Source organism: Taudactylus pleione, unplaced genomic scaffold (assembly GCF_031769625.1).
Source record: "Taudactylus pleione unplaced genomic scaffold, aTauple2 ptg001161l, whole genome shotgun sequence".
In the NCBI taxonomy this organism is placed as follows: Eukaryota; Metazoa; Chordata; class Amphibia; order Anura; family Myobatrachidae; genus Taudactylus; species Taudactylus pleione.
The window spans coordinates 473,705-497,205 of NW_028285562.1; the positions used below are offsets into that span (position 1 = coordinate 473,705).

At 43.9% G+C, this 23,501-nt stretch overlaps 1 protein-coding gene across 2 annotated transcripts in view; it reads right to left on the bottom strand.

Annotated features, from left to right (window-relative positions):
- Nucleotides 1–23,501, bottom strand: part of KANK2 (KN motif and ankyrin repeat domains 2) — a 124,749-nt gene that overhangs the window by 17,194 nt on the left and 84,054 nt on the right. Inside the window, exons 7-12 of one of the 2 annotated variants that reach the window (XM_088462183.1) lie at nucleotides 21,445–21,526; nucleotides 21,145–21,357; nucleotides 19,979–20,066; nucleotides 19,199–19,418; nucleotides 11,279–11,421; nucleotides 10,196–10,396 (exon numbers count right to left, since the gene is read on the bottom strand). In XM_088462183.1, coding sequence (XP_088318309.1) covers nucleotides 10,196–10,396; nucleotides 11,279–11,421; nucleotides 19,199–19,418; nucleotides 19,979–20,066; nucleotides 21,145–21,357; nucleotides 21,445–21,526 — 947 coding nt within the window. Of the gene's footprint in view, nucleotides 1–10,195; nucleotides 10,397–11,278; nucleotides 11,422–19,198; nucleotides 19,431–19,978; nucleotides 20,067–21,144; nucleotides 21,358–21,444; nucleotides 21,527–23,501 lie in introns of both variants that reach the window. The other variant, XM_088462182.1, reaches the window with a different exon arrangement.

Here is a 23,501-nt window from a genome sequence, read left to right on the forward strand (position 1 = left end):
CCTGTATACACTGCCTGTATATCTCATTACATTATACATATCACTGACAGAGAGAGGCAGTGATGGGACACGTGGTGTTTCCTATATACACTGCCTGTATATCTCATTACATTATACACAGCACTGACAGAGAGAGGCAGTGATGAGACAGGTGGTGCTTCCTATATACACTGCCTGTATATCTCATTACATTATACACAGCACTGACAGAGAGAGGCAGTGATGAGACAGGTGGTGCTTCCTATATACACTGCCTGTATATCTCATTACATTATACACAGCACTGACAGAGAGAGGCAGTGATGGGACATGTGGTGCTTCCTATATACACTGCCTGTATATCTCATTACATTATACATATCACTGACAGAGAGAGGCAGTGATGGGACACGTGGTGCTTCCTATATACACTGCCTGTATATCTCATTACATTATACATATCACTGACAGAGAGAGGCAGTGATGGGACACGTGGTGCTTCCTATATACACTAACTGCATATCTCATTACATTATACACAGCACTGACAGAGAGAGGCAGTGATGGGACACGTGGTGCTTCCTATATACACTGCCTGTATATCTCATTACATTATACATATCACTGACAGAGAGAGGCAGTGATGGGACACGTGGTGCTTCCTATATACACTAACTGCATATCTCATTACATTATACACAGCACTGACAGAGAGAGGCAGTGATGGGACATGTGGTACTTCCTATATACACTGCCTGTATATCTCATTACATTATACACAGCAATGACAGAGAGAGGCAGTGATGGGACAGGTGGTGCTTCCTATATACACTGCCTGTATATCTCATTACATTATACACAGCACTGACAGAGAGAGGCAGTGATGGGACATGTGGTGCTTCCTATATACACTGCCTGTATATCTCATTACATTATACACAGCACTGACAGAGAGAGGCAGTGATGGGACACATGGTGCTTCCTATATACACTAACTGCATATCTCATTACATTATACACAGCACTGACAGAGAGAGGCAGTGATGGGACACTTGGTACTTCCTGTATACACTGCCTGTATATCTCATTACATTATACACAGCACTGACAGAGAGAGGCAGTGATGGGACACGTGGTGCTTCCTGTATACACTGCCTGTATATCTCATTACATTATACACAGCACTGACAGAAAGAGGCATTGATGAGAGAGGTGGTACTTCCTATATACACTGCCTGTATATCTCATTACATTATACACAGCACTGACAGAGAGAGGCAGTGATGGGACATGTGGTGCTTCCTATATACACTAACTGCATATCTCATTACATTATACACAGCACAGACAGAGAGAGGCAGTGATGGGACACGTCGTACTTCCTATATACACTAACTGCATATCTCATTACATTATACACAGCACTGACAGAGAGAGGCAGTGATGGGACACGTCGTACTTCCTATATACACTAACTGCATATCTCATTACATTATACATATCACTGACGGAGAGAGGCAGTGATGGGACACGTGGTGCTTCCTATATACACTAACTGCATATCTCATTACATTATACACAGCACTGACAAAGAGAGGCAGTGATGGGACACGTGGTGCTTCCTGTATACACTGCCCGCATATCTCATTACATTATACACAGCACTGACAAAGAGAGGCAGTGATGGGACACTTGGTACTTCCTGTATACACTGCCTGTATATCTCATTACATTATACACAGCACTGACAGAGAGAGGCAGTGATGGAACACGTGGTACTTCCTGTATACACTACCTGTATATCTCATTACATTATACACAGCACTGACAGAGAGAGGCAGTGATGGGACACGTGGTACTTCCTGTATACACTGCCTGTATATCTCATTACATTATACACAGCACTGACAGAAAGAGGCATTGATGAGAGAGGTGGTACTTCCTATATACACTGCCTGTATATCTCATTACATTATACACAGCACTGACAGAGAGAGGCAGTGATGGGACATGTGGTGCTTCCTATATACACTAACTGCATATCTCATTACATTATACACAGCACAGACAGAGAGAGGCAGTGATGGGACACGTCGTACTTCCTATATACACTAACTGCATATCTCATTACATTATACACAGCACTGACAGAGAGAGGCAGTGATGGGACACGTCGTACTTCCTATATACACTAACTGCATATCTCATTACATTATACATATCACTGACGGAGAGAGGCAGTGATGGGACACGTGGTGCTTCCTATATACACTAACTGCATATCTCATTACATTATACACAGCACTGACAAAGAGAGGCAGTGATGGGACACGTGGTGCTTCCTGTATACACTGCCCGCATATCTCATTACATTATACACAGCACTGACAAAGAGAGGCAGTGATGGGACATGTGGTACTTCCTATATACACTGCCTGTATATCTCATTACATTATACACAGCACTGACAGAGAGAGGCAGTGATGAGATACGTGGTACTTCCTATATACACTGCCTGTATATCTCATTACATTATACACAGCACTGACAGAGAGAGGCAGTGATGGGACACGTGGTACTTCCTGTATACACTACCTGTATATCTCATTACATTATACACAGCACTGACAGAGAGAGGCAGTGATGGGACACGTGGTACTTCCTGTATACACTACCTGTATATCTCATTACATTATACACAGCACTGACAGAGAGAGGCAGTGATGGGACACGTGGTGCTTCCTATATACCCTGCCCGCATATCTCATTACATTATACACAGCACTGACAGAGAGAGGCAGTGATGGGACACGTGGTGCTTCCTATATACCCTGCCGCATATCTCAGTACATTATACACAGCACTTACAGAGAGAGGCAGTGATGGGACACGTGATACTTCTTATATACCCTGCCTGTATATCTCATTACATTATACACAGCACTGACAGAGAGAGGCAGTGATGGGACACGTGGTGCTTCCAATAAACACTGCCTGTATATCTCATTACATTATGCATATCACTGACAGAGAGAGGCAGTGATGGGACACGTGGTGCTTCCTATATACACTGCCTGTATATCTCATTACATTATACACAGCACTGACAGAGAGAGGCAGTGATGGGACACGTGATACTTCCTATATACACTGCCTGTATATCTCATTACATTATACACAGCACTGACAGAGAGAGGCAGTGATGAGACAAATGGTACTTCCTGTATACACTGCCTGTATATCTCATTACATTATACACAGCACTGACAGAGAGAGGCAGTGATGGGACACGTGATACTTCCTATATACACTGCCTGTATATCTCATTACATTATACACAGCACTGACAGAGAGAGGCAGTGATGAGACAGGTGGTGCTTCCTATATACACTGCCTGCATATCTCATTACATTATACACAGCACTGACAGAGAGAGGCAGTGATGAGACAGGTGGTGCTTCCTATATACACTGCCTGCATATCTCATTACATTATACACAGCACTGACAGAGAGAGGCAGTGATGAGACAGGTGGTGCTTCCTATATACACTGCCTGTATATCTCATTACATTATACACAGCACTGACAGAGAGAGGCAGTGATGAGACAGGTGGTGCTTCCTATATACACTGCCTGTATATCTCATTACATTATACACAGCACTGACAGAGAGAGGCAGTGATGGGACACATGGTGCTTCCTATATACACTAACCGCATATCTCAATACATTATACACAGCACTGACAGAGAGAGGCAGTGATGGGACACTTGGTACTTCCTGTATACACTGCCTGTATATCTCATTACATTATACACAGCACTGACAGAGAGAGGCAGTGATGGAACACGTGGTACTTCCTATATACACTGCCTGTATATCTCATTACATTATACATATCACTGACAGAGAGAGGCAGTGATGGGACACGTGATACTTCCTATATACACTGCCTGTATATCTCATTACATTATACACAGCACTGACAGAGAGAGGCAGTGATGGGACACGTGGTGCTTCCTATATACACTGCCCGCATATCTCATTACATTATACACAGCACTGACAGAGAAAGGCAGTGATGGGACACGTGGTGCTTCCGATATACACTAACTGCATATCTCATTACATTATACACAGCACTGACAGAGAGAGGCAGTGATGGGACATGTGGTGCTTCCTATATACACTGCCTGTATATCTCATTACATTATACATATCACTGACAGAGAGAGGCAGTGATGGGACATGTGGTGCTTCCTATATACACTGCCTGTATATCTCATTACATTATACATATCACTGACAGAGAGAGGCAGTGATGGGACACGTGGTGCTTCCTATATACACTGCCTGTATATCTCATTACATTATACATATCACTGACAGAGAGAGGCAGTGATGGGACACGTGGTGCTTCCTATATACACTAACTGCATATCTCATTATATTATACACAGCACTGACAGAGAGAGGCAGTGATGGGACATGTGGTACTTCCTATATACACTGCCTGTATATCTCATTACATTATACACAGCAATGACAGAGAGAGGCAGTGATAGGACACGTGGTACTTCCTATATACACTGCCTGTATATCTCATTACATTATACACAGCAATGACAGAGAGAGGCAGTGATGGGACACGTGGTACTTCCCGTATACACTGCCTGTATATCTCATTACATTATACACAGCACTGACAGAGAGAGGCAGTGATGGGACACGTGGTGCTTCCTGTATACACTGCCCGCATATCTCATTACATTATACACAGCACTGACAGAGAGAGGCAGTGATGGGACACGTGGTGCTTCCTATATACACTGCCTGTATATCTCATTACATTATACACAGCACTGACAAAGAGAGGCAGTGATGGGACATGTGGTACTTCCTATATACACTGCCTGTATATCTCATTACATTATACACAGCACTGACAGAGAGAGGCAGTGATGGGCCACGTGGTGCTTCCTATATACACTGCCTGTATATCTCATTACATTATACATATCACTGACAGAGAGAGGCAGTGATGGGACACGTTGTACTTCCTATATACACTGCCTGTATATCTCATTACATTATACACAGCACTGACAGAGAGAGGCAGTGATGGGACACGTGATACTTCCTATATACACTGCCTGTATATCTCATTACATTATACACAGCACTGACAGAGAGAGGCAGTGATGGGACACGTGGTGCTTCCTATATACACTGCCCGCATATCTCATTACATTATACACAGCACTGACAGAGAAAGGCAGTGATGGGACACGTGGTGCTTCCGATATACACTAACTGCATATCTCATTACATTATACACAGCACTGACAGAGAGAGGCAGTGATGGGACATGTGGTGCTTCCTATATACACTGCCTGTATATCTCATTACATTATACATATCACTGACAGAGAGAGGCAGTGATGGGACATGTGGTGCTTCCTATATACACTGCCTGTATATCTCATTACATTATACATATCACTGACAGAGAGAGGCAGTGATGGGACACGTGGTGCTTCCTATATACACTGCCTGTATATCTCATTACATTATACATATCACTGACAGAGAGAGGCAGTGATGGGACACGTGGTGCTTCCTATATACACTAACTGCATATCTCATTATATTATACACAGCACTGACAGAGAGAGGCAGTGATGGGACATGTGGTACTTCCTATATACACTGCCTGTATATCTCATTACATTATACACAGCAATGACAGAGAGAGGCAGTGATAGGACATGTGGTACTTCCTATATACACTGCCTGTATATCTCATTACATTATACACAGCAATGACAGAGAGAGGCAGTGATGGGACACGTGGTACTTCCCGTATACACTGCCTGTATATCTCATTACATTATACACAGCACTGACAGAGAGAGGCAGTGATGGGACACGTGGTGCTTCCTGTATACACTGCCCGCATATCTCATTACATTATACACAGCACTGACAGAGAGAGGCAGTGATGGGACACGTGGTGCTTCCTATATACACTGCCTGTATATCTCATTACATTATACACAGCACTGACAAAGAGAGGCAGTGATGGGACATGTGGTACTTCCTATATACACTGCCTGTATATCTCATTACATTATACACAGCACTGACAGAGAGAGGCAGTGATGGGCCACGTGGTGCTTCCTATATACACTGCCTGTATATCTCATTACATTATACATATCACTGACAGAGAGAGGCAGTGATGAGACACGTGGTACTTCCTATATACACTAACTGCATATCTCATTACATTATACATATCACTGACAGAGAGAGGCATCGATGAGACACGTGGTACTTCCTATATACACTACTTGTATATCTCATTACATTATACACAGCACTGACAGAGAGAGGCAGTGATGAGACAGGTGGTACTTCCTATATACACTAACTGTATATCTCATTACATTATACACAGCACTGACAGAGAGAGGCAGTGATGGGACATGTGGTGCTCCCTATATACACTGCCCGCATATCTCATTACATTATTTATTTATTTTTATTTATTATCAGTTATTTATATAGCGCACACATATTCCGCAGCGCTTTACAGAGAATATTTGGCCATTCACATCAGTCCCTGCCCCAGTGGAGCTTACAATCTATGTTCCCTATCACGCACACACATACACACTAGGGTTAATTTGTGTTGGGAGCCAATTAACCTAGCAGTATATATTTTTTGGAGTGTGGGAGGAAACCGGAGCACCCGGAGGAAACCCACGCAAGCACAGGGAGAATATACAAACTCCACACAGGTAGGGCCATGGTGGGAATTGAACCCTTGACCTCAGTGCTGTGAGGCAGTAACGCTAACCATTACACCGTCTGTGCTGCCACATATCACTGACAGAGAGAGGCAGTGATGGGACATGTGGTACTTCCTATATACACTGCCTGTATATCTCATTACATTATACACAGCACTGACAGAGAGAGGCAGTGATGGGACATGTGGTGCTCCCTATATACACTGCCCGCATATCTCATTACATTATACATATCACTGACAGAGAGAGGCAGTGATGGGACATGTGGTACTTCCTATATACACTGCCTGTATATCTCATTACATTATACACAGCACTGACAGAGAGAGGCAGTGATGGGACATGTGGTGCTCCCTATATACACTGCCCGCATATCTCATTACATTATACACAGCACTGACAGAGAGAGGCAGTGATGGGACACGTGATACTTCCTATATACACTGCCTGTATATCTCATTACATTATACACAGCACTGACAGAGAGAGGCAGTGATGGGACATGTGGTACTTCCTGTATACACTGCCTGTATATCTCATTACATTATACACAGCACTGACAGAGAGAGGCAGTGATGGGACACGTGGTGCTTCCTATATACACTGCCTGTATATCTCATTACATTATACATATCACTGACAGAGAGAGGCAGTGATGGGACACGTGGTGCTCCCTATATACACTAACTGCATATCTCATTACATTATACACAGCACTGACAGAGAGAGGCAGTGATGGGACATGTGGTACTTCCTATATACACTGCCTGTATATCTCATTACATTATACACAGCACTGTCAGAGAGAGGCAGTGATGAGACACGTGGTGCTTCCTATATACACTGCCCGCATATCTCATTACATTATACACAGCACTGACAGAGAGAGGCAGTGATGGGACACGTGGTACTTCCTGTATACACTGCCTGTATATCTCATTACATTATACATATCACTGACAGAGAGAGGCAGTGATGGGACACGTGGTGCTTCCTATATACACTAACTGCATATCTCATTACATTATACACAGCACTGACAGAGAGAGGCAGTGATGGGACACGTGGTGCTTCCTGTATACACTGCCTGTATATCTCATTACATTATACACAGCACTGACAGAGAGAGGCAGTGATGGGACACGTGGTGCTTCCTGTATACACTGCCTGTATATCTCATTACATTATACACAGTACTGACAGAGAGAGGCAGTGATGGGACACGTGATAATTCCTATATACACTACCTTTATATCTCATTACATTATACACAGCACTGACAGAGAGAGGCAGTGATGAGACACGTGGTACTTCCTATATACACTGCCTGTATATCTCATTACATTATACATATCACTGACAGAGAGAGGCAGTGATGGAACACGTGGTACTTCCTATATACACTGCCTGTATATCTCATTACATTATACACAGCACTGACAGAGAGAGGCAGTGATGGGACACGTGATACTTCCTATATACACTGCCTGTATATCTCATTACATTATACACAGCACTGACAGAGAGAAGCAGTGATGAGACAAATGGTACTTCCTGTATACACTGCCTGTATATCTCATTACATTATACACAGCACTGACAGAGAGAGGCAGTGATGGAACACGTGGTACTTCCTATATACACTGCCTGTATATCTCATTACATTATACACAGCACTGACAGAGAGAGGCAGTGATGAGCCAGGTGGTGCTTCCTATATACACTGCCTGTATATCTCATTACATTATACACAGCACTGACAGAGAGAGGCAGTGATAGGACACATGGTGCTTCCTATATACACTAACTGCATATCTCATTACATTATACACAGCACTGACAGAGAGAGGCAGTGATGAGACAGGTGGTGCTTCCTATATACACTGCCTGTATATCTCATTACATTATACACAGCACTGACAGAGAGAGGCAGTGATGAGACACGTGGTGCTTCCTATATACACTAACTGCATATCTCATTACATTATACACAGCACTGACAGAGAGAGGCAGTGATGGGACACGTGGTACTTCCTATATACACTGCCTGTATATCTCATTACATTATACACAGCACTGACAGAGAGAGGCAGTGATGGGACACGTGGTGCTTCCTATATACACTGCCTGTATATCTCATTACATTATACACAGCACTGACAGAGAGAGGCAGTGATGGGACACGTGATACTTCCTATATACACTGCCTGTATATCTCATTACATTATACACAGCACTGACAGAGAGAGGCAGTGATGGGACACGTGGTACTTCCTATATACACTGCCTGTATATCTCATTACATTATACACAGCACTGACAGAGAGAGGCAGTGATGGGACACGTGGTGCTTCCTATATACACTGCCTGTATATCTCATTACATTATACACAGCACTGACAGAGAGAGGCAGTGATGGGACACGTGATACTTCCTATATACACTGCCTGTATATCTCATTACATTATACACAGCACTGACAGAGAGAGGCAGTGATGGGACACGTGATACTTCCTATATACACTGCCTGTATATCTCATTACATTATACACAGCACTGACAGAGAGAGGCAGTGATGAGACAGGTGGTGCTTCCTATATACACTGCCTGTATATCTCATTACATTATACACAGCACTGACAGAGAGAGGCAGTGATGAGACACATGGTGCTTCCTATATACACTAACTGCATATCTCATTACATTATACACAGCACTGACAGAGAGAGGCAGTGATGGGACACGTGATAATTCCTATATACACTGCCTGTATATCTCATTACATTATACACAGCACTGACAAAGAGAGGCAGTGATGGGACACGTGGTACTTCCTATATACACTACCTATATATCTCATTACATTATACACAGCACTGACAGAGAGAGGCAGTGATGGGACATGTGGTACTTCCTATATACACTGCCTGTATATCTCATTACATTATACACAGCACTGACAGAGAGAGGCAGTGATGGGACATGTGGTGCTTCCTATATACACTAACTGCATATCTCATTACATTATACACAGCACTGACAGAGAGCGGCAGTGATGGGACACGTGGTGCTTCCTATATACACTGCCTGTATATCTCATTACATTATACACAGCACTGACAGAGAGAGGCAGTGATGGGACACGTGATACTTCCTATATACACTGCCTGTATATCTCATTACATTATACACAGCACTGACAGAGAGAGGCAGTGATGGGACACGTGGTGCTTCCTATATACACTACCTGTATATCTCATTACGGTATACACAGCACAGTGATAGATAGATAGATAGATAGATAGATAGATAGATAGATAGATAGATAGATAGAGTGTTGCTGTCACATCCAGGTAGTCAACTGTATTGAGAACTAGAAAACAGAAGCACCATGACTTACATTATCTGTAAGTGCCACATTGCAGGTAGGTACTGCCAAAAGCATGCTGACAATATCCACATGTCCGTGTTCACAGGCACACATGAGCGCTGTGGAGCCGTCGTGGTCCTGCACGTTCACATCCGCCCCACACTGAAGCAGAGCTCGCACCACGTCTAGGCGCCCGTGGCTGACCGCTAGCATCAGAGCTGTTTGCCCTGCCTGAAATAAAAGGGAGATGGACATTTATTCATTACACAGAAAAGGTGAGACTCTAACAGCAATTACATTTTAACTTTTAGTTGCATACAAATCCAAATGAGTCCCCATCTAGCGATTTATAATATGCGCAGTGGTCAGCATTCACACCTATGCAACCTTATGAGCGATTCACGTTCCACTACGGCCGTTGAATGAGCGGTACTGGGAGAACCGTTCCGTGGTTGTGCAGCCAGAGATCTGTCCTTTTCTGAGTCACACACATGCACTGTGGAAGCCAAACTTTAAAGTGGGACCCCACCATCAGCTACATTTCATTATTTTCTCGCCCCTTTTAGTATGATTACTTTATATATTAGGTGAACAAGTGTTGAGAATGTGTGGCTGGACATTTATGTGAACTGGTTAGATTATTAAGCCTGTCTTGTGACCCTTTTTCAAAAATATTAACCTATGTGATGTCATACCATAAGTCTACGCAATTTTTCACCAGCAGCGGTGCTGTGCAGCTGATCAGTGTTAAAGACATGGGCTATGGCCTCTATTTATCAAAATACGTCGATAAGGATGATTTCTATCAATAAACTATCACCAATATAGGTGAGCGATGACCAACTTCCCCAGAGCGGTAATATTTAGCTCACCACTTCACCGTGCCAGGCTCTGGGTTCGCTGAACCTTACAGCCAGTGTGGAGTACCACTGTCTGTAGTCGGCTTTTGACGGCAGTGACCCCTTGTCATATAGGGCAAAGCAGATTTAAAAAGCTTATGGCCATCACAAACAAGTGAAAAGGTTTTTGCTCTTTGATAATGACCACAGGACAAAGTCCTTCTATCCCAGGGCTGCATGCGCAGGAAGCGAGGGTCAGCGGGTGAGTACCTACCTGGCTGGCTCGGCAATTGACGTCTCCCAGGCGCAGCATCTGTGTGACTGTCTCTATGTCCTCGCTGGAGCGGAAAGCTGCCAAAGCTGTGAGCATGAGCGGAGTGAAGCCGGCCTTATTCTGTCTATTCACATCACACAGGCCTGGCAGAGAGATAGAGGCAGAGGAGGGGAGAGAGCACAGGATGGTGTGAAACTCACACAGAGATGGGAGTAGAGAACGCAAAGATGATCATTAAAGGAAAACAAAAGAATGACGAGATAGATCACATAAATAAATGCAGAGGGAATATTATTATTATTAACCTTTACCAATATAATACTTGGCTGCTTTTCCTACTTTGTTTCTGGGGATGTACAGACGAGGTAGGAAATGATTCTGTAGTCGGGACCAGATGATGGGATTTCTGTCACCAAGTGGGTGGAGCTCTCAAGTTATAAAGCTCCTCCCATTTAAGTTAACACTGAATGATAAGGGAGTGATGGCACAATTCACTGTTTACTGAGGTGGATGGGGCTTGAAGACGCGTTTCACATCATGCACTCACGCATTTTGCAGCAGGTAAATACTTTCCCGAACAACAGGAAAAGTGTTTATCTGCTGCAAAACACGTGGGGACATGATGTGAGACTCACAGACATTCCACGAAAGTAGGCAGCTATAATTAATGGGCGGCCCTCTAAGCCTTCACCTTCACTCTTCCTGATTTCTGTAAGACTTGTGTAAAATGCCTGCTGATATGTTATTCCAGATAGGTGTCTCCCTCTTTGATCAATGTATCATTTTAACTTATTATGAACATTAAGGGTAATCTGTAGCACTATTGAAGGTAAGGAGCCGTCCATGTGGCCACTGAAAACGTGTCAGGTTGCTCTTCTTTGTATAAGGCAGAAGTGGCGGGAAAACACACATGCCTCTTATCAACAACTTATATTGCTCCAAACTGAATCCTTTGTATTAGAGGAAGTAATTATGTTTTTCTGTGGTAAAATCTAAGCACATAGGAAGTCAAGCATGGGGCTATATGCCTGTATAAAGAATTGTCCACATACATCTTACTTCCTTGCTCATTAAACAGCCCTTCTCGTCGTGCCATGCCGTAGCGTGACTCCGTTGCACCGAGCATCTTGAGTCTTACTTGTAAAGCGATGCAAATAGCATGGTCAAACAGCTTTTGCTGATTAAAATGATATGCAGCATGCCTATATTCTGTGTGCAACTGCGGCTGTATCTGCATGCAAAATGCTACGTTACAGTGTCACAGCCGCTTCGTGGATCAGATGCATTTGACTGTAAAAAGTCGCACGAAAAGAAGCTTGGTACTACCGAGTCGCACGGCGCTCACACGTTATGTTTAACGCGACTTGTAGCGCACGGAGGTAAGATGTATGTGGGTACATCTGTATGTCACAGAGAGCCTTGATAATTTCTAGCATCCCTTTATTTTATAATGAGTGATACATTATTACTAATATACTGTAACCTTATGTGCTACATGTTCACTCTCTGTGCTGCCTGTCAGTTTAGGGCTCCAGTGATTACCAGCCTAAGCCTGAGTGTGAAACAGAGCCTTTGGCATTTTGGCAGGATGTTCTGAGTTATACTGGCAAGCAGTGGCATCATTTCCTAACTTTTTTACTATAATGATTTCACTTTTTCCAGACAATATAATAAAATTAATGGGGCGTTTACAGTGTTTTAGAAAATACATCTGTTATTCCCGAGCAATTCAACTCTGTATGATTCAGAGCCACGGTGGCCATTACACAACCTTGGCCATAGTCACATTAAGTTGCATTGGGGCCCTTTACCGTTCCATCTCCCAGCTCCCATGCCCCTCCAAGCTACTTGAGACACTTGTTTACACCCGTCTCACACACTTTCTTAACTCACACAACTTATTGGATCCACTTCACAGAGACTGCACTGACTAATGTATTGAATGGTCTTGTCACTGCCAAGGCTAAAGGCCATTACTCGCTTCTAAATCTTCTAGATGTCTCTGCTGCTTTTGACAATGTTGACCACTCTCTTCTCATACAAACACTACAATCCCTAGGTGTTAAGGAAGCAGCTCTTTCTTGGTTCTCGTCCTACCTATCTAATTGCTCTTTCACTGTTCGTTTTTCTGATTCTGCCTCCTCTTCGCTACCTCTATCAGTTGGAGTACCGCAAGGCTCAGTCTTAGGTTCTTTGCTTTTCTCAATCTATACCACCTCTCTTGGCAAACTATCAGCTCTTTTGGATTTCAATACCATCTGTATGTGGATGATACTCATATCTACCTATCCCCCCAGTGGCGTAACTTCATCACAGACGCCCCCCCCATGCTGACTCTATAACGTCGAAAAACAAATGACACACCTTTTACATCCTTATGAAAATAAGTTGTATAATGTGACTCAGTACTCCCCATCCAGTTCTAGCCCATTTGCCACTAGCCTGTTACTGCTCGCATTCAGATTGATGCAGATCCATGTGATTTTGGACTGCTAATCTGACGCATGTGCAGAGTGAGATCTCAGAAAATTATGCATATGCAGTAGTGTAAAAATTGCTCATTCCTCCTGCAATCTTTGTGACTGGCAGACAATACAGAGAGCATTTTAGTGACCGCCAGACAATACTCAGAGCATTTTTAATGAGTATCATACAATACTAATAGCAATTTAGTGACTGCAATACACCACTGAAAGCATTTTTGTGACCGCCAGACAATACAGAGAGACTTTTAGTGACCACCAGATAATGCAGAGAACATCACAGCAACCACCATATAATGCAGAGGATGTAGCAGTGACTGCCATGTAATGCAGAGAGCATCAGTAACCGCCATATAATGCAGAGTATTGCAGTGCCTGCCATATAATACATAGACCATCAGTGCCCACCATATGCAGAGAGCGTTGCAGTGCCCACCATGTAATTTAGAAAGCGTTACAGTGCCCGCCATATAATGCTGAGTGTCATGCCATATAATGCAGACTGTCACAGTGCCTGCCATATAATGTAGAGTGTTGCAGTGCCTTCCATGTAATGCAGGGTGTGTCGCAGTGACCCCTATATAATGCACAGTGTTGCAGTGCCCACCACATAATGCAGAGTGTTGCAGTGATCCCCATATAATGCAGAGTGTCGCAGTGCCCGCCATATAATGCAGAGAGTGTTGCAGTGCCTGGCATGTAACGCAGAGAGTATCACAGTGCCCGCCATGTAATGCTGTGTCGCATTGCCAGCTCTGTAATGTAGACAGTGTTGCAGTGACCGCCATATAAAACAGAGATCACCAGCAGTGACCCACGTTTAACACAGATAATATGAATACTGTACACCACACACACACATTAATATACCCCCCCACAACACTAATACACATCACCACCAGAAAAAAAAATTAAACACACACACTTTGAGATATATATATATATATATATATATATATATATATATATATTACATATATACAGTACCAGTGAAAAGTTTGGACACACCTCATTCAATGGTTTTTGTTTATTTAAATTATTTTCAACATAGTAGTTTAATACTGAAGACATCAAAACTATGAAAGAACACATGTGAAAATATGTTGTAAACAAAAAAGTGTTACACAAATCAAAATATGTTTCATATTTTAGATTCCTCAAAGTAGTCCCCTATTGCTTTGATGACCCCTTTGCACACTCTTGGCATTCTCTCAATCAGCCTCATGAGGTAGTCTCCTGGAATGGTTTTCAAACAGTCTTGAAGGAATTCCCAGAGGTGCTGAGCACTTGTTGGCTGCTTTTCCTTCACTCTGCCGTCCAACTCATCCCAAACCAGCTCAATTGGGTTTAGGTTGGGTGATTGTGGAGGCCAGATCATCTGACACAACACTCCATCACTTTCCTTCTTGGTCAAGTAGCCCTTACATAGCCGGGAGGTGTGTTTGGGGTAATTGTCTTGTTGAAAACAAATGATGGTCCCAGTAAGCGCAAACCAGATGGGATGGCATGGCGCTGCAGAATGCTGTGGTAGCCATGCTGGTTAAGTGTGCCTTGAATTTTGAATAAATCACCAACAGTGTCACCAGCAAAGCACCCCCACACCATCACAACTCCTCCTCCATGCTTCACAGTGGGAACCACACATGCAGAAACTATCCGCTCACCTTCTCTGCGTCTCCCAAAGAAACGGCGGTTGGAACCAAGAATCTCAAATTTGGACTCATCAGACTAAAGTACAGATTTCCACTGGTCTAATGTCCATTCCTTGTGTTTCTTAGCCCAAACAATTCTCTTCTTCTTGTTGTTCATCCTCAGTAGTGGCTTCTTCGCACCAATACGACCATGAAGGCCTGATTCACAGAGTCTCCTCTGATCAGTTGATGTTGAAATTTGTCTGCTACTTGAACTCTGTGAAGACTTTATGTGGTCTCTAATCTGAGGTGCTGTTAAGTAGCGGTTTCTGAGGCTGTTAACTAATGAATTTATCCTCTGCAGCAGAGGTAACTCTTGGTCTTCCTTTCCTGGGGCGGTCCTCATGAGAGCCAGTTTCATCATAGCGTTTGATGGTTTTTGCAACTTCACTTGAGGATACATTCACAGTTCTTGAAATTTTCCGTATCGACTGACCTTCATGTCTTAAAGTAATGATGGACTGTTGTTTGTCTTTACTGAGCTGAGTGGATGGTGCCATAATATGGATTACAACAGTAGTCAAATAGCGGTGTACACTTTGTACTAACCCTACCTCTGCACAACACAACTGATGGTCTCAAATACAGTAAGAAGGCAAGTAATTCCACAGATTGACTCTCGACAAGGCAGCCCTGTTAATTCAAAACCACTCCAGGAGACTACCTCATGAAGCTGATTGAGAGAATGCCAGGAGTGTGCAAAGCTGTCATCCAAGCAAAAGGGGGCTACTTTGAGGAATCTAAAATATAAACATATTTTGATTTGTTTAACACTTTTTTGTTTATAATTCCATATGCGTTCTTTCATAGTTTTGATGTCTTCAGTAGTAATCTACTAAGTTGAAAATAATTTAAATAAACAAAAACCTTTGAATGAGAAGGTGTGTGTCCAAACTTTTGACTGGTACTGTATATTATATATATACATATATATATATATATAATTATATATATATATATATATATATATATATATATATATAAATAATATTACCACAATGTAGCTGCTGAAAGGGGTGGGTGGGAATGATCCTGCAATTCGCGAGGAAACGGGAAAGGGGCAAAGCTAGCCATATTGGATCCGCCCCTGCATGCGAGCAGCATGGGAGGGGCGCTTGTTATGGAGTTGTTTGTCTGTGCCTGCAGGGCCAGATTAAGCCTTTGGGGGTCTTGGGGTACATAAGACAGAAGGGCCCTCCCACTCTTGTCGGCACCGCCCCCTTGGTTATGTGTGTGCCACACACACAATTATCTCTCTATGAAGTTCTCTAAAAAATTCTGCACCACATAATAGTGTGGAGGAGAATTATGTAGTGCTAAATGCTGCAATCATTGACCTGGAGGGGCATCCATCTCCCAGACAGACTGTACAGCATGGTTCCATTACTCACCTCCTGAAGTGTACTGACTCCCACGATACTGGCTGCTGAGTAAGAGGGGCCACGAATTGCAGCCACAGTCTCTCTATTAATCTTCAAGCCTGCCGGCTACATAGAGGCACGCTGAGCTGGCTGCGATTGTAAACTGGCTGAGGCAGAAGAGACACATCCGGCCCCGGCTTCAGAATGATGTTAGAGAGCTCTGCTAAACAGAGCTCTCTGAGGAGCTGCCGCGCGTGCGCAACACCTCCGATCATGCACCGCAGTCCCTGGCCACTGTGAGAAGGAAACGGTGTCTCCATTGTCTCAAAAAAAAAATTGATCTGCAGGTCAGAGCAGCTCTGGGGCGCTCCACCCCCCCCCCCCCAATCAGGCTCTGTGTGCCAGTCTGGTGCGGCAAAGTGCTCTGAGCGCCCTGCAGCAGCTTGTCTCCTCCCGGATTTCCCCCATTAACCAGTGGTGGTGCTTCTGCTGCTGCACACAGCCACACACACACACAGAAGGCCCGCCGCCGGCAAGCAGCTGCACTGTGCCCGGCGGGCCAGTCCGACCCTGGCGTTGCGGGCAAAATAACTAATAGGGGATAGAGGAAGCTGACTGGGACAGCGGAGGAGAGGTGCCCCCTGCAGGGCTGATGCCCGGCGGCGACCGCCTCCATTGTCTCCGGCAGTTCCGCCCCTGTATCCTCCCAAGATTTATCACCATCTGTATGGTTCGTGTCACTGAATGTCTTTCTGCTATTTCATCTTGGATGTCATCTCGCCACCTCAAACTTAATATTTCTAAAACAGAATTAATTATATTTCCACCGGCCAATAACAGTTACCAACCTAATCGCTCTATTACTGTTGATAACTCGACAATCCACCCTGTCCCACAAGCTCGCTGCCTAGGTATCATCCTTGACTCTGAACTGTCCTTTGTTCCCCACATTCAATCTGTCTAAAAATCATGTTACATACATCTAAAACACATATCCAAAATTCGACCATATTCCACAGAAGATACTGCAAAAACTCTAATCTATGCACTTATTATTTCCCGCATTGTCTATTGCAATAGTCTCCTTACTGGTCTTCCCCAAAACAGGCTCTCGCCACAACAATCCATTATGAATACAGCTGTGAGGCTGATTTCGCCAAACGTTCATCGTCTGCTGCTCCGCTCTGTCAGTCCCTCCACTGGTTACTGGTTTTATACCGTATTCAATACAAAATACTTTTACTTACACATAAGGCTATTAACTAAACCACACCAACATACATCTCTTCACTCATCTCAAAATATCTCTCAACCCGACCTCTCCACTCAGCACAAGATCTGCGTCTCTCATCCCCACACATTACTTGCTCCCATTCACGGTTACAGGACTCTTTTTGGCCTGCATACACTCTGTGGAATGCCCTCCCACGCACAATAAGACTTTCCTCTAGTCTCTAAACCTTCAAGCGTTCCCTGAAAACTCACCTCTTCAGACAAGCTTATAAGATTCCAGAACCGCCTCATTAAACCTTCTTAGCTTCCATATCTAATTACATCCCCTTTCACAGTCCACACATAACCTCACACATGGTCTTTCTTTCATATCCTCCTGACCTTTGGCCAACATTTTTGTGTGACTGGATCATACAGCCCACCAAGAAACTCTGCAATCTGGCTGGACCAAAATGCAATATATAGCACCTACCCTTGTGTATCAATGCCTATCTCCCTATAGATTGTAAGCTTGCGAGCAGGGCTTTCCTACCTATATGTCTGTCTGTTATTACCCAATTTTGTTCTATTAATGTTTCCAATTGTGTAGTGCAACGGTATATGTTGCGCTATATAAGAAGCTGTTAATAATAATTATTAATAATAATAATAATAATAATAGGCAAGATACTGATTTGTGTTCCCTTTACCCCCCTCCATTGGTCAGAAAAAAACTCACACATATAAACAGGTTTGAATAATGCAGAGCCCTCCTCTGGTTGTGGAGTGGGCCTATGTTGCCTAATGGATAATCCCACTGTAACATAGACTCCTACACAGAGCCCAGTGGAAACTGAACAGCCCAGACTACTCTACCACGTTTTTTATATTTTGTTTTTACTGAGTAGTTTGGATAAGTTTTATGTGGTTTTATGTATTTTTGGCAAGAAAGTGGAAAACAGAGCTCTACCAGCATCTTGCCTAGGGCTGTATAGGATCTCAATCAGGCGCTAGTGTGGTGTGACATTATCAATATCAACTCAATGAAATATTGTATTTAAATTGCAATGTTGAAATGAATACTTGGCAACATCACCCTGTAAGTAACACCCCCTCCAAGGTGAGGGTTCTGTTCACGGCCTGATATGTTATTACGGCGCCATGTGCTCTTACCAGTATCCAGAAGCTGCCTGACCACAATGAAGTTGGACTGGGACACGGCATAGTGCACTGCCGTGTTCCCTTTGGCGTCAGCCATGTTCACGATGGCTTCCAGCAGCCGCGGGGACATTGCACGGAATACGTTCAAATGGTGGCGAATGATGGCAGGATCCACCTCCTTCTGCCGCAGGATCTTCATCCACTCCTGCAGGACGGCGGCACCTGCTCCTGCCTGAACACAGATCTGCCACAGTCACATTATAATTACAGGAGTGGTAACAAAAACCGAGCGCGATCACACTTCACACCATAATGTTTCTTGGAAGCTGGAAAACACCTGGGTTTTATAATCCCAACAAGCAATAAAGTGCGACAACTGTTTTGGGGGGTATCAAACAACTGACAAAGAGGGAATCTCAGTGTCTAGAGCCCCCACACACTTGAGTTGTTGGTTAGATGCACTCTCTAGTAGAGCGTATCTAACGCTACCTGAATATACTGACATTAAAGAGCAGTCTTTCTTCAATAGAGAGATATCTATGCAGGCATGACCTCAGTCACCACTGTTTCAGATGCTACTGACTGCGGTCTTTAAATAATGTTAGCGTCAGGCTGTGACATGAGCAAAGTGTGCCATTACATATGGTCTGCTATTATAGAACTATAAGTACCAGCATGCCCTGCCAACCAGGAGATTATTTTGTTTCTGGAGCATTTGGCTTGCTGGGACCTGTAGTTCTGCACCTGGTGAACCACTGGTTGCCTAAGCCCGACACAAAATATTCTCCTTACCTTCTCTGCATCTGTAAGTGCAGCAGGGTCGTCGAGGGATTTTTGTACAGCCACACAGCCGGAAATCAGTACATTGCTCAGCTCCACTCTGTATAATAAGAACAAGGCCGCAGTGTGTTAGTTGGTGGAATGGTGTGTGGCTTCCATATGATACAGTTCAGCAAATTAGACACCCATTAGGTTGTGTGTAAGACAGGTTTGAACTATGACCCCGCCAGTGTGTTGTCAAATACCAAATTGATCTGGTTGTTTGGTGATTGTGCAGAGCAACAAGATCACATGTTGTATGTGCCATCTCCCAGCTGATTGGTTCCCATCTTTTAGAAGCTGTTTAAAAGGGAGAATGTTCATATACGTCATCATTGCTAAATAGTGCAGGAGCAATTGCCTTGCAGTCTCATAGTAAACACAAATGCTCTTTACAGGTGCATTAGTATGTAGAGGTGTGGTCTGTGATTTCTCAATAAATTGAAACTGACATGTTATGCTTAGTTATTTGAGATTTTTGGCTTGATTCGGAGGTGGGCGCTAATGCATGCGCGTGAATGTTTGCAAAGTCACAGCGGAGGTAATACGCAAATGCTAGTTTCAGCCTTCCGCTTGTGTACTAGCGTACAACGGACCTGTACGTTCTGAGACACCCACTTTCATTTCTCGTGGACAGTGCAACTCCACCGTCGGTTGCAAACACTCCACCATCGCTTGCACCATCGACACTTACATCATCTAAACATGGCCTCTGTGGTTGTGGACATGCGTTTGAGAACACAGCCGCGTTCACTGACATGTAGATCCACAACAAGATCACTGAGATGCCAGTGACACTCCAATAACACGCCCATGAGCTACCTCCCAGTAACCGCCAAGGAACGCCCATGCCTTTCTGCCGCTAGCTCAAATGGGAGCAATCCGGTACGCCACAGCGCAGTGGTCTCTACGCACACACTGAGTGGCACGCATGCGCCATAGGGGTTTACAGGACTTTTCGCGCATGTGAAGTTGCAAATAGTCACTCAACTGTGCAAACATTGACACTAGGTCCACCTCTGAATCAGACCCCTTGCTTCTTGTGATGACATCTCCAGGAAGTACTACACTACACTTTATAAAGTTGCAGCTAATAGACTGCATGTTGGGTTCAGTTGTTAGGCAGCAGGGAGTGTTACCTGGGGGCCGGACTAGTAGGCGGTGAGCTGACTGTCGGAGCTTCTGTTGGCTTGTTCCTCTCTATGTCTTTGGGCTGAATGCTGGGTGCAAGCTGCAGTTGGGATTCCGTCTGGTTTGGACCCTCGCTGGCCTCATGATATTCACTCTCTGTGCTCTCACTGTCAGATGGATTTTCCATAGTTCCAGAGTCCTCTGACGATGCAGAATCCATACTGGATGGGAAAGTTAAGGCAGCCAAGTTAGTGAAGTTATATAACAGAAATGTAAATGGAGCACTCTACTACTAGAACCTCACTTACTCTCCATTCACTCCAGAAAACTGCGGAGGTTTCGTTTCTTGCTCATCCTGTGTATTTCTTTTAGTGGATTTCACAAAAAAGTCTGAAAAACACAAATAAAGCAAAAAATGACAATGGACAGCCACATTCTAAGGGGTAAATTTACTAAGAATCCAGTTTGGTCGAGTTTTTTTTTTTTTTTTTTTTAAACTCACTTTGACTCGCCGAAACTGGAGTGAGTTTCCCGTTTTTCAACTCGCAAATTTACTAAGAAGTGAGTTCAGCTGAAAGTGATTTTTCCGATGGTGAAGCAGAACAAGTTTTTTCCCCCAAATTGCGAGTTTAGATGAGATTACTTACCCGAGAATGCAGTGTTTTCTCTCAGCAAAACTCACCCAGGCGAGCAGCCTGCACATATCAGTGAAATATGTGAAGGCTGCTTATGTGGTCTACCTGTAAAAAATGGGTTAAATGTTTTTTTTTTTTAAATGATGTAGGGTTCCCCCCCAAAAGCCTAACCAGCCCCGGACTTGGCAACCAGTACTGGTTCCTAAAATTACGGGAAACTAAAGTGAGTAGGTTTCCACTGTAATTTAGGAACCAGCACCTGGCTGCAGGGCCAGTCCTGGTTTTAATTATAGAAAAAAATTGCGTAGGGGTCCCCCTATAATTAAAACTAGCACTGGACTCAAAACGGCTGGGCTGTAATGCCACAACCAGGAGATCCTATTACCGGGTCTCCATGGCCAAAGCATTATCAGCCCAAGCCGGTCAGGCCAAGCCGTGGATCTCAGGGGAGATGGGGGCCCCCCCAAGAAGGGGTCCCCCCTCCCCGAAACCCCAGGCTTGGTCTGAAGCCCGGGGCTCTTCCCCGCACCCCTGGAGCGTTGAGTACGGGTGTAATAAAGTGAGAAATATAAGGAAACTATTGTAATTTACAGTGGGGCTAAAGGTGCCAGCATGCCTGCCCTTTGGCACTTGTGGACCTACAAGTGCCAGCAGACGGCCGGCACCCATACCCCCACTGAAAATAAAAAGTTAAATAAAGACAAAACACACACCGTGCCTAGTAAAACTTTATTTCATACACCTACCCATTCACACATACTTACCTGCTTCCAGATGTGTCTGTCCCCTTCTCAAGTAGGATCCGTGTGCCAGGCCCTGCAAAAAAGAATCTATACTCACCTAGATTCTGGCGCTGCTCTCCGTTGCATCCAGGGTCTTGGTAAAACAAATAAATGAGTTAACCTGAACCATAGAAGTATAGATTCTTTTTTGCAGGGCCAGGCACACGGATCCTACTTGAGAAGGGGACAGGCACATCTGGAAGCAGGTAAGTATGTGTCAATGGGTAAGTGTATGAAATAAAGTTTTACTAGGCTCCAGGGGTGTGGGGAAGAGCCCCGGGCTTCAGACCAAGCCTGGGGTTTTGAAGGTGACGGGACGTACCCCTTCTTGAGGGGTCCCCATCTCCCCTGAGATCCCTGGCTTGGACTGACCGGCTTGGGCTGATAATGCTTTGGCCATGGAGACCCGGTAATAGGGTCTTCTGTCTATGGCATTACAGCCCGGCGCTTTGGGTCCGGTGCTGGTTTTAATTATAGGGGGATACCCTACATCATTTTTTAAAATAAAAAAAACTATTTATATTAGGTATTCAGGCAGAAACATACACAAATCACACTGGTCTGTGTATGTTTCTGCCAAACTCGCAGCTCAATAGTGGTCTATTTGAAACATCAATTTATTAGTGAGTTTGCTACAAACTCACCCCAGATTGTAAACTCGATTCTATGTAAATTTTTGAGTTGCAACTTTTTCATGTAAAGTATGTGTTAGTTTGGCCTTATGGTGAGTTTAGTCGAGTTTTAACAGTGAGAAGAGAAAACTCACTTCCAAACTCACACCTGTTTGGTCTTAGTAAATTTGTAAGTTTGAAAAACAGGCTAAACTCGCATGATTTTGCAAACTCACCCAAACTCGATTCTTAGTAAATTTACCCCTTAGACTCTATATAGACATATTCACAGATTCAAAGCAAAGTCTAGAGCTGCAGAGATTAAGGCTTTGCATCC